The sequence below is a fragment of the Mobula hypostoma genome, chromosome 11, assembly GCF_963921235.1.
Source record: "Mobula hypostoma chromosome 11, sMobHyp1.1, whole genome shotgun sequence".
Classification (NCBI taxonomy): domain Eukaryota; kingdom Metazoa; phylum Chordata; class Chondrichthyes; order Myliobatiformes; family Myliobatidae; genus Mobula; species Mobula hypostoma.
The window spans coordinates 34,756,921-34,770,358 of record NC_086107.1 but is presented as its reverse complement, the minus strand read 5'-3'; the positions used below and the strand labels follow the sequence as shown (position 1 = coordinate 34,770,358).

At 42.9% G+C, this 13,438-nt stretch overlaps 1 protein-coding gene across 1 annotated transcript in view; it reads right to left on the bottom strand.

The window, feature by feature from the left end:
- lmo2 (LIM domain only 2 (rhombotin-like 1)) overlaps nucleotides 1-12,988 on the bottom strand; it is a 34,451-nt gene extending 21,463 nt beyond the window's left edge. Inside the window, exon 1 of the mRNA XM_063061808.1 lies at nucleotides 12,640-12,988. Within this exon, the coding sequence (XP_062917878.1) occupies nucleotides 12,640-12,680 (41 nt within the window). The 5' untranslated portion in view covers nucleotides 12,681-12,988. The remainder of the gene's footprint in view (nucleotides 1-12,639) is intronic.
- Nucleotides 12,989-13,438: the final 450 nt, after the last annotated feature.

The window sequence follows — 13,438 nt, the reverse complement described above, 5'->3', positions numbered from 1 at the left end:
CTACACCTGCTTTAGGATGCATGTGCGGCACTGAAATGCAAATTCTTGCTATTTCAGTGTGCGATGATAAAACAGCTGTATAAACATGGATTGCTCCTTCCAGATGCTGAATAACCGCGACCATTTTTGTTTCTTTGAAGTCAGCTCCAATGCCCATGAAATTTAACAGCATAAAGCATTTCCCCTAATTAAATTCATCTTTTATTTGAGCGAGTGAGCAAAAAAACAGCATGGCACTTGCATGCCGACTTCCTGCTACCTTGCATGACCAACTTCAGGGTTGTGCAAATCAGAAATATGCAGTATTTACAATGGAAGTTGCTTCAAATGGTATTTCACATACACAGATGCTGTTACTTAACATTGATAACTGCCTTCAGCAAGTACGCAGTGCGACGTTGACAACGTCACCACTATTCTAAAACTGGTGATTTGCTGGGCCAAGATTAGAACACCAATTTGTTGAATTTGGTAAGTGGAAGAATCCCGTAATACAACTAACCGTGTGTTCTAATTTGGCAAGAGGAAACAAGGCCACAGTACAAATAAACCCTTCCTCCAGTTACTGTAAAGAGGTAGTGACACTCCAGAGGCTATTGTTGCTGTAAAGAAGAAAATGTCAGCAGTGGAGGTTCTAAGTTGCTCATGCTTGGCAAGGTTTAGCCAGTATTTGTGAGAGACTGTCTTGCATCCTGTTGTACATTTGGTATCACTGACTTTAAACCATTCAGCCCAAGTGATCTTCGTTTACACGCTTTTCAGTCAATCCTATTCTCCTTTCACATTTTCCCACAGATTTTTGTCTCTAACACACACGCACACTTGCTCGCTCTCTATCTCTCTCTCACACACCCTCCCCCTTTAATTCTTTTGCCATCTATCTACTATTAGACAACTAAAACGCATCTCTGGGATGTGGGATGAAGGTGAAGCATCCAGCAGAACCCCACAGCATCACCTGCAAACTCAACAGAAACAGCATCCAAGGTCCAGGTCAAATCTGTGCCACTGGGATCATACCCCTTGCACACATCTGGATAATTTTGTATCTGCAGATTTTCCCTTGTTGTATTCCCCCCCCCCCACCCCCGCTCTCATTGCTTCGTTAATTTCTATATTCTTTTAGGTTTTCTGCCATCTTAAGCCCCAGCAATTGATAACTTTGAGCAACACACACAAAATGCTGGATCAGGCCAGGCAGCATCTATGGAAAAAAGTATAGTTGACGCTTCGAGCTGAAATCCTTCGTCAGGACCCTTCTTGGTAACTTCCCCTTTTTTGACCCATCTTATCCTTGTCAACTGCCTCTCCAAGTCCAATCCCACATCCCCGTTGTGAGGCGTGGAAACAGGCAAGGGGGCAGGCCAGCAGGGCTCTGGTGGAGGTGAACAGGCCAACCGCCTGTACAGTGGATGCGATGGATTGCAGAACCATTGATGTACTCCAACCACACCATCAGCTTTGGACGTTGGAGACAGGTAGTCATCAATGGCCTTTGCTCCACTGGGAGCTAACAGCCAAGAAGAAGAATCCTTGTCAACCAGGGTCTCCTGATTTGGACGCCTAATCCTTCTCTTTGGGACTCCTTGAAACTCTGTCATGAATTCCTCTCAGTGCTCAAATACAATTAACATTAAGTAACTGTTTCTAGTCTGTTTCGGGCAAGACGAGTATAATCCAATTTAAAATCTTCTCTCCAGCTTTAACTTTAATCCTGCATTTAGATGTACACCATTAAACACAATCCGACTCTACTGCCTTTTCCCCACCCCTTCCAATCTTTGTTTGCTGTTTCCTCAGGACCACAGCCTGTATCGATCTTTGTCAGTGCTACCACTCTGGATCACAGTCTCTGGGTACTTGGTCTCCCCCCTGCAAAATACTCTGCATTTGCTCAGTAATATTCTGAACCACAGCAACAGAGAGGCAACATAACACGCTACAATCATGTCTGCAATTATAGAAACTCAAATACATAATGCTCAGCTCCACTTACTTACCATAACCAGCTGTAAATGAAATAGTCCCAGCTCACAATCATTCCCTGTGAAGGAAACACATCTTTGCTGCTGCCCTTAGAAATACCAGTGCTAAGCAATTAAATCTCCAGCATCAGCAGTTGTCATTACTGGCAAATGACAGACATGTTTGAAAGCATTGGCTTTGGTGAGGAGGAAGTGGCCGGGCCGGTTTGCAGGAAATACCACGCCACTAGTAAGAGCAAGAGTAAGATTAGTGTCTCATTCTGGAAAGGCAGCATCAAGGACTACCTTGAGGAAAGTACCAAGAGCCAGCAGGACTCTAGTCAGTGTGGGACTTTGAGGGAAACCACCACCCCACAAAAAAAAGTTTCTTAATTCAAAAATAGCACAAGAGTCATCCCATTACATACTGAACCAGATACTAAGACCTGATTTATAATGGTTTTAAATGGAAAGCCACCCGTAATTCTGTCCCCGCAGAGGACAATTAGAACATAGAGCAGTACAGGATCTTCGGCCCAAAATGTTGTGCCAACCTTTTAAACTACTCTAAGATCAATCGAACCCATCCCTCCCACATAGCCCTCCATCTTTCCATCACCAATGTGCCTATGGGTTTCTTAAACGCCCTAATGCATCTGCCCCTACCACAAACCCTGGCAGAGTATTACATGCACCCATCAATCTGAAAAGGACTTGTCTCTGACTTTCCCCCTATACTTTTAACCAATCACCTTAAAGTTATGTCTCCCTTGTATTGGCCACGTTCTAGACTCTCCACTCTATCCAGGCATCTTGTTACACCTCTATTAAGTCACCTATCATCTCCTTCACTCCAAAGTTTCAATTTCCTGGGTGCCAACATCTCAGGATCTATCCTGGGCCTAGCACACTGATGTCATTACAAAGACAGTGGCTATATGTCATTAGGAGCCTGAGGAGAATTGGTATGTTACGAAAGACGCTCACAGATTTTTACTGAGTACCGTGGAGAGCATTCTAACTGGTTGCAACACCATCTGGTTACGGAGGGGCTGCTGCAGAATATAAGAGAAAGCTGCAGAAAGTTGTGAACTGGGCCAGCTCTGTCATGGGCACCAGACTCCCCACAGGCGAGGAGAGGACAGGTTCAAACGGCAATGACTCACCCATCACCCAGGACATGCCCTCTTCACATCGCTACCAGCAGGGAGGAAGTACAGGAGCCTGAAGACACACACAATTTGTCAGAAACAACTTCTTCCACTCTGCCATCAGATTTCTGAATGGACAATGTACCCCTGAACACTTTTTTAGTATTTTCCCTCTCCTTTTGCACTAGGTATTTAATTTATTTTTATCTATACTCATCATAAATTATAGTTTTTATAACTATGTATTGCAATGTACTACTGCTGCAAAACAACAGATTTCATGACAAATGCCAGAGGCATTAAACCTCATTCTGATTCTACAACGATACAGCAGGAAGATCTTTCTGTTAAAGCTCTTAATAAAATGTTGAGAGGGTATCTTGAATTGCTTCTGCTCATGTGGAGGCGTTCCCTCTACATCACGTCTCCTAATCCTCACCTATAGATAAGGATAAGTACAGACCTTGCAGGAGTTGGAGCATAGCAAACTACAAGAGCATTAGGCAGGAAGTAGGGAGAGTTAATTAGCAACAGTTGTTTTGGGGAAAGGGCACATCCACCGTGTGAAGGATGTTTGCACAGAGCACAGGACAAGTGTGTTTCAGTCAGAAGGCAGGACAAGGACATCAAGGTAAGAGAACCTAGGATGTTCAGGGAGCTGATGAATTTAGTCAAGAAGAAGGTACATAAAGCTTCAGAAGCTAGAATCAAATACAGTTCAAAGTTAATTTATTATCAAAGTATACACACGTCTCTATATATAACAGTGATATTTACTTTCTTGGGGGCATACTCAATAAAACAAAACAGAATCAATGAAAGACCACACAAATAGTGCTGACGATCGGTGTGCAAAAGACAACACTGTGCAAATTCAAAAGAGAGAGGGGAGAAAATAACTAACTAACAAACAAACAAACAAACAAATAAATAAATAAAGCGATAAATATCAAGAATATGAGATGAAGAGTCCTTGAAAGCAAGTCCATAGGTTGTGAGAACATTTCAGTGATGGAGCGAGTGAAGTTATCCCCTCTGGTTCAACAGCCCAATAGTTGAGGGGTAATAATTGTTCCTGAACCTTGTGCTATGAGTCCTGAAGCTCCTGTTCCACCTTCCTGATGGCGGCAGCGAGAAGAGGGCATGGCCAGAGTGGTGGGAGTCCCTGATGATGGATGTTGCTTTCCTGCAACAGCGCTTTGTGCAGATGTGTTCAACGGTGGGGAGGGCTTTACCCATGAAGGACTGGGCCGTATCCACTACTTCTTGCAGGATTTTCCATACCAGGCTGTGATGCAGCCAGTCAATATACTCTTCTATGGAAGTTTGAGCCCTTAAGGATCATGAGGAAGCCAGAACAGAACTCAAGGAAGGAAATAGGAGAGCCAGGAGAGTCCATGAAAAGTCCTATGCAAGTAGGATTAAAGAGAATCCCAAGGCATCCCATCATACATCAAGAGCAAGAAGATAACTAAGGGGAGGGTAGGACTACTCAAGAACAAAGGGGAGAACATAAGGACTTGGGTGAGGTCCTAAATGAGCACTTGACACAATTGTTTACCAAGTATGTGGAGTATAGGAAGATCAGTGCCAAACACATTGATACTCCAGGCCATTTTGCGGTAAAGGAGGAGGTAGTGTTGGATTTCTTAAAGAGCATTAATGTGGATAAGTACCTAGGAGCTGATGGGATACACCCTAGGTTATTGAGAGAGGCAAGAGATAAGATTGCTGATGCCTTCACCAATATCCTGTGTCCTCTCTAGCCACAGATGAGGTCTGGAGGACTGGCGAGTAGCTAATGTTGTTCCATTATTCAAAAGGGAACCAGGGATAATCCTGGAAACATAGACCAGTGAGTCTCATGTCAATGGCAGGGAAGTTACTGGAGAGAATTCTTAGGGAGAGGATTTATGAACATTTGGAAAACCATGGCTTAATTAGAGACAGCCAGTACGGCTGTGCAGGGCAAGTCGGGTCTTAATAAATTGAGTTTTTTTGATGAGGGTTCCTCATCCAGAAGACTACGATGCATGGGATCAATGATGAATTGGACATTTGGATTCAGAACTGACTTGACCATTGAAGACAGAGGGTAATGGTTGAAGAGACTTATCTGAGGTGGAGGTCTCAGATTAGTGGTTTGCCGCAGGGATCTGTACTGGGACCTCTGAGCAGAGAAATGAGAAGGAGTTTAAAATGGTCAAATGTGATAGGTCAAATCTTAGTAGGTCAAATGTAAAGAGACAGTATACAGTTAAGGGCAAGACACTTAACAGTGTTGATGAGTGAGGGATCTTGGGGTCCAAGTTCATATCTCCCTGAGGTATGACGTACTTAATGAATACTTTGCTTCAGTATTCACTACGGAAGAGGATCTTGCCGAGTGTAGGGATGACTTGCAGTGGACTGAAAAGCTTGAGCATGTAGATATTAAGAAAGAGGATGTGCTGGAGCTTTTGGAAAGCATCAAGTTGAATAAGTCACTGGAACCAGACAAGATGTACCCCAGGCTACTGTGGGAGGCGAGGGAGGAGATTGCTGAGCCTCTGGCGATGATCTTTGCATCATCAATGGGTTCAGGAGAGGTTCTGGAGTATTGGAGGGTTACCCCATGCAAGGCTTATTGAGAAAGTAAGGAGGCATGGGATCCAAGGTGTCATTGCTTTGTGGATCCAGAACTGGCTTGCCAACAGAAGGCAAAGAGTGGTTGTAGATGGGTCATATTCTGCATGGAGATCGGTGACCAGTGGTGTGCCTCAGGGATATGTTCTGGGACCCCTAATCTTCGTGATTTTTATAAATGACCTGGATGAAGAAGTGGAGGAATGGGTTAGTAAATTTGCTGATGACACAAAGGTTGGGGGTGTTGTGGATAGTATGGCAGGCTGTCAGAGGTTACAGTGGGACATTGATAGGATGCAAAACTGGGCTGAGAAGTGGCAGATGGAGTTCAACCCAGATAAGTATGAGGTGGTTCATTTTGTTAGGTCAAATATGATGGCAGAATATAGTATTAATGGTAAGACTCTTGGCAGTGTGGAAGATCAGAGGGATCTTGGGGTCCGAGTCCATAGGACACTCAAAGCTGCTGCACAGGTTGACTCTGTGGTTAAGAAAGCATACAGTGCATTGGCCTTCATCAATCATGGGACTGAGTTAGAAGCCAAGAGGTAATGTTGCAGCTATATAGGACCCTGGTCAGACCCCATTTGGAGCACTGTGCTCAGTTCTGGTCGCCTCATTATAGGAAGGATGTGGAAACCATAGAAAGGGTGCAGAGGAGATTTACAAGGATGTTGCCTGGATTGGGGAGCATGCCTTATGAGAATAGGTTGAGTGAACCCAGCCTTTTCTCTGGAGGATGAGAGGTGACCTTATAGAGGCGTATAAGATGATAAAAGAGGCATTGATCGTGTGGATAGTCAGAGGCTTTTTCCCAGGGCTGGAATGGCTAGCACAAGAGGGCACAGTTTTAAGGTGCTTGGAAGTAGGTACAGAGGAGATGTCAGGGGTAAGCTTTTTAACGCAGAGAGTGGTGGGTGTGTGAATGGGCTGCCAGCGACGGTGGTGGAGACGGATACAATAGGGTCTTTTAAGAGACTCCTGGACGGGTACATGGAGCTCAGAAAAATAGAGGGCTATGGGTAACTCTAGGTAATTTCTAAGGTAAGGACATGTTCAGCACAGCCTTGTGGGCCAAAGGGCCTGTATTATGCTGTAGGTTTTCTATGAAAGTGGCTACACAGGTTGATCAGCTTGCCTTTGTTAGTCGAGGTATTGAGTTCAAAAGTCAAGAATTTATGCCGTAATATTATAAAACTCTAGTTAGGTTGCATCTGGAGTACTGCATATAGTTCTGGTCTTCCAATATTATGAAGGGAGTTGAGGCTTTGGAGAGGATGCAGAAGAGGCTTACCATGATGCTGCCTGGATTAGAGAGCATGTGCTACATAATGGGAGGTTGGACAAAGTTGGGTAACTTTCTCCAGAGCGGTGGAGGCTGAGGGGAGATCTGAGATAATGATAGAGAGAGTAGATGGGCTATATCATTTTCCCCACGTGGAAATGTCTAAAACCAGAGGGCATGCATTTAAGGTGAGAGGGGGCAAGTTGAAAGGAGATGTGAGGGGCAAGATCTCAGTGTGTCAAGCAACATCTGTGGTGGTAAAAAGTACAAGTTGCCATTTTGATTAATACCCTGCATCAAGAGTGAGGAAAGAGGGAAGCAGGATATAGCAGTACGAGGGGCTGGGGTAGAGTCTGGTAGGTGGAAGCTGATAGGGAGCAGATGATAAGCAGACCAACCCAGGTGCGTGTGTGAATGGTGGGGAGTGGGAGTTAAAAAACAGGCTGACAAGTGATATATGGAACAAGACTGTGAGAGGGTGGGGAAAAAAGAAAGGAAGAAGTGATACAGTTGAGTGTTTGTGGGAGGAGAATATACACTAGTGTTGCCAGCACACTAGTGCTTTGATATCTGCTACAGTATTAGTAATCTTCCAAAATGGTGGAATAGAAATCTTCACTTATGCTTTCGCTTGTGCTTGAAAGTACAGGAGCAATATAACATACACAAGGATATAATGCTGGTGGTGATGGTGGGGTTTGAAAAGCCAAACATGTAGTACTACGTCAGTTGTTTGCTGTACATTCTGCCTGATGTTCTATTCCATTCATTTGCATGGAGCTGAATGTATGATATGTGATACGTTGATCAGGAAACAGTGCTGTCAATTAAATGTCCCTGCCCTTCTATAATTGTACCTCTAATCTGTTAGTGAAGAGCAAAATCACAATGTATAACTGATGTAAATTTTGAATTTTTTGAAGCCTAAATATTCTTCAGCAAATCTTAACATCAAAAAAATCGAGCATTTCTTTGAAAGTATTTTTAAAGGATGACTCACAAATTCAGTTAAAGTAAAATTTATTTTACATCCCAGTATCTGAAGAATGATGTTTTCTTTCTTTCATTTCTTTGGTAAAATATTTAAAAGTAACGTAGCAAATTTCTGGTAAATCCTTAGTGCTGGTATATCTCAAGTGCTTTGAATTTATAGGTTACTATTGCTAAGTGGAAAAGCAACAGCAGAGTTTCAGGAAGAGTATCGAGATAAGTGGCAAAATAATCTGTCTTGTTGATGTTGGCTAAGGGAACAATATTACTAAAACCACCTCACTGTTTAGGCAGAATTACTTGCACGAGAAGGCTAAAGGTCTTTAATCTGAAGGACACTATTTCTGATAATGCATTGCTCTATCAATACGATACTGAAGCACCAGTCTTCACGTTGTGCTCAAGCCAGCAAAAGGACTCGAACAGATAGGCAAGAGGACCAGCACTGACCAAATTAACTCTTACTGAGTTTGATAAGGAAAAAAGCAAAACAGTACTTAGAGATGATATTCTTGGAGATTTGTCTAGTGTGGCCATAGGAGTAGAACTGAGAAACAAGGAGGGCAGGATCACTCTTTTAGAGCTGTATCATAGACCCCCCCCGGCCCCACCACCACCAATAGTCAGCAGGAACTTGAGAAGCACGTGTGTAGAGAAGTTGTCAAAACCATGTGTTTATGAGAGACTACTTTCCTGGTTTTGACTGTGTCACCTAGAGTGTAAAAGGTCTGAATGAGGTGAAATTTGAAATAATACCAGGAAAGTATAGAGAGCTCTATTCAGGAGGGTGCAATCCAGGACCTTCTCTTAGGGAACTAGGCAGGGAAAGTAACCACAGTGACAGTCAGGGAGCACTTTGGCTCCAGTGACCATAATCCTATTATAAGATAGTGATGGAAAAGTACAGGTCAGGTCCGCAGGGTAGTGCCCTGGAAAAGGGCTGATTTTACAGGGAAGTAGACAGAGTTGGGTGAGTCTATTTGAAAGGAAAGGAACAAAGGGCAAGTGGAAGGCTCTTAAGATCATGATATCAAGTGTTCAGGAGCAGCGTGTTCCTGTTAGGTTGAAAGGTAAACCTGGCAAGTTTAGGGACTCTTATTGATGAGAGATTTTCTGGACAAGAAAAAGGAGGAAGCATACATTGGGTTTAGGAGGTCGGGATCGAGCAAACCCCTTAATGACTATAAAAAGATTAAGAATACTCTTAAGAGGGAATTCAGGAGGGCAAAAAGAGGGTGTGAAATGGATCTGGCAGGGAAGGCTGGGGATAATCCCAATGTTTCTACAGCTATATTATCAATAAAAGGGTGGTGAGGGAGACAGCAGGTCCCTTAGAGATCAGCAAGAGCACCTATGTTCCGAGTTGCATGGGCTGATGGGATTTTTAACAGATATGTCTCTTCAGTTTGAGGAGGAAAAAATCATGGTTGCTCAAGTGATAAGGGGAACAACTGGAGATTTTTATTACCAGGAAGGAAAAATTTGCTGAGCATTAAGATGGAAAATTTGTCAGGGTCTGACAGAGTATGTCCTTGGAATTTTTGGAAGATTAGAGAGGAAATTACAGAGGCCCCTGTGGAGATACTTGCTTCAACATTAGCCACTGGTGAAATTCCTGAAGACTGGAAGGTGGCTAATGTTGTTCCATTGTTTCAAAAGGCAAGCAAGGGACAAGCCAGGGAATTACAGGCCAGACAACATTTCATCAGTAGTGGTGAACTCACTGGAGGGAGGTCTGACAGACAGAACTCATCACATTTGGCTAGGCAGAGTCTGCTTAAGAGGAGTCAGCTTGGCTTTGTGCATGGGATGTCATGCTCAACAAAACTTACAGGGTTTATTTGAAGACGTTACCAGGAAGTTTGATGAGGGTAGAACATATGGGCTTTAGAAAAGTCTTTGACATGATCCCACATGGTAGGCTGATCTGGAAGATTAGGACCCACGGAATCCAAGGAGAGTTTGTTAGATGGATTCAAGACTGGCTCAGAGGTAGGGAGCAGAGAGTGATGGTCGAAAGTTGTTTCTCAGAATGGAGGCCAGTGACTGGTGGTGTACTACACTGGTCAGTATTGGGCCCATGTTATTCATTATTTATATAAATGATTTGAATGCAAATGCACAGGGTTTGATAAGCAACTTTGTGGATGGCACAGAATTAGCTGGTTCAGTTGATAGTGAAGGCTATCATAGTTACAGTAGGATTTTCATCAGTTAGGGAAGTGGACAAAAGAATGGCAATAGATTTCAATGCCCATAAGGGTGTGGAGATATATTTTGGAAAATCACACTGGTGTAGGACTTTTTCTAAGAATGGTACAATGGAACAGAGGGATCTAGGGGTATAAGTGCATTGCTGGTTGAAAGCTGTGTCACAGGTAGACAGTGTGGTGGAAAGAGCGTTTAGCACACTGGCTGTCCATCAGTCAGGGCATTGATTATAGGAGTAGGGATATTATATTGCAATTGTACAAGTCGTTTGGTGAGGCCACACTTGGAGTATTAAGTACAGGTCTGCTCACCCTGTTATAGGAAAGGTGTAGTTAAACCGGAAAGAGTGCAGAGAAGAAGATTTGCAAGGTTGTCATCAGTAGAATGTTTGCTAGGCTAGGTTTTTATTCATTTGAGTGTAGGAGAATGAGGGATGCCCTCATGGAAGTGTTTAAAATTATGAGCTGTTTAAATAAGTTTGATGGTAACAAACAAGAGAAAATCTGCAGATGCTGGAAAGCCAAGCAACACACACGCACAAAATGCGGGAGGAACTCAGCAGGCCAGGCAGCACCTATGGAAAAGGGTACAGTCTACGTTTCGGGCCAAAACCCTTCAGTAGGACGTATGTTGTGGCCTGAAACGTCGACTGTACTCTCTTTCTATAGATGCTGCCTGGCCTGCTGAGTTTCTCCAGCATTTTGTGTGCGTTGCTTCGACAGTAGCAGTCTTTTCCCCAGGGTAGGGAGGGCAAATCCAAAACCAAAATAGGTTTATGGTGACAGGGAAAAGATTTGAATTCCTGAGGGACAATTTTTTCTATGCAGTGGGTGGACAGTATATGGAACGAGCTACCAGAAGAAGTTGTTGAGGCAGGTACAATAGTATCACTTAAAATGTAGTTGGACAGGTTCATGAAGGGATATACCACGAGCTGAAAGACTGAATAGTCCATTTGTTTACATTTTTTGTTCTGTGATGTTTCTGTTTAAGTCTCTTAAATATTTAAAGATTAGCTTTATTTGGCACATGTATATTGATATATACAGTGAAATAACTCAATTGCATCATTGACCAAAACAGCTGGAGGATGTGCGGCCCACAATCGTTGCAATGCTTCTGGCCCCAGCATGGCATGCCTAGAAGTTACTAATCCACACGTCTTTGGATTGTGGGAAGAAACTGGAGCTCCTGGAGGAAACCCACGCAATTACGGGAAAAACAAACACCTTGCAGAGAGTGGCAGAAATTGAACACTGAAGGCACTGGGACTGTACAGCATTATGCAAATAACTACGATACTGTGCCACCATATTGCTGTCGTAGACCAATTTCCTTTGGATTGGTAAAAGTATTTTATAGAATTTGAATGCTGTTCTGCGTAGCATAATAACGGTAAGACGGAACACTTAGCCATTTATGAATAGAAAAGATTTAATTAAAACAAGCTGAGACCATTCTAAAATGTAATTGTTGTGGGTTGGGAATCATTGAGAGGCTCAAATCAATAGCTCTTAATGTTTTTTGTAGAAAACAAAATATGATATTAAATTGCCCAATATATGTACATATACACACACTTCACAAAAATCTGTTACTTTACGATGCTTTCATATTAATTTCTCTAATACTTTTCACCAATTTGTTTATCACGGTCCTTCAGTAAAATGTGCAGAGTTTAGGAGTTAAAACAAAATTAAAACAAATCTAATCCAGTTGGACTTTCTGAAGGGGAAATCAGTTTAAGATATTGAGAATCCCCTTCAGTGACTTCAAATTATTAATATTTAGGTCAGGGGTTGAGTTGAAAACATAAGTGTTTATCTGATAAGCATCAGATCAGGCAGTGGGATCTAACTCGTGTAGAATTTCGTTCCAGCTCCCTTCCAGATTCAGCAGTACAGTAGTGTTTTATATATATATATATGATACCTAATATAAGAATAGGAATAGGAAGAGTTCGACAAAGCCGTGCTAAACATGAAAAAAATTAAAAGTTACAACAGCGTCTCAGGTCGAAATAAAACGATATCAATGTCTTATAAATCAATCCTGAAATTATAAGTATGCTTCCCCTGAAAGGAATTTGCCTGTCGCAGATCAGATGAAGTATGAAGCGATGACATTAAAATAAACGCATAACGTTGCCTCCATCAGTACCCCCCCCCCCCGAGTATATTTTAACGAGTCGGTAGGCCATTCTGCAGTTTTGCGGATTATGACTGTTGATTGTAATTGACATTTTCCGACAGCGTTATTCAGACTATTGGCTCTGACTGTGTGGGGATCCTGGCGCATGAGCCTTGTTTGAAGGGATAGTTTAACCCCTGATCGATCCGACCGGTCCCAGCTCCATCCCTCCCCCTTCATACCGGCTCGGAATTGGAATGAGATCGGGCCCGCGTCTACTCACTCCGCATTCTCCAGCGATTTCCTCTCGATGGCGGCTGACATTTGCTCGGGGAGCCGATCGGGGTCGCTGGCTGTGGCTGGCGGGTGCCTCGGTCACACACAGCCGCTCGGCAAGGCCGCTGCCTTTTTTATATCGAGCTCAGCCCCAGATCGCACGTTTCCTTTGCCTCATCACGATTCGGACAATACACGGAAATTCGTGTTGAAGCCGCAGCTTTGAAGCGTCGCCAAGGGACCGCTTCCTACAAAACAACACTCATCACTTTTAAAGAGGCAATGCCCGTTGCTGTTAACCACACATTTGTGGTAACGTTATATTTTATATACAGTACTGTCATATACCCAATTTTCCATAAAACATCCAAAACCTGATTACAAGTGTTATGTTTATGTTAAGTGAATATTTATGACGTATCAATTTTCTGGATTTTTTAAAATTGAATCCTGTTACTTAAGTAGTAAATGTGATCGTCCGACTAGGACAATTTAATACTGTACATGAAGAATAATTAGCGTGCAATCTAAATGATTAAACAATCGAATTTAGTTTTGGCAGTGCTTGGTTAATATACTAATAGTTCTCTCGGTTGCTGGAATAATTTATATTATGGTGATGGAGTCAACCCATTGCATTCCCGAATAAATGGATCGGACACATTGGAGGCTTAGTTTACCCCGAATGTCGTACTGCTGTTATCAGGTCTTCATTTACAACCTAAGTTTATTTTTAGTGTTTTCCGAATACTGTTCTCTGGATGAGCGAGTAACATCGGCACCTTCTCTTCCTGTGTTTACATGTG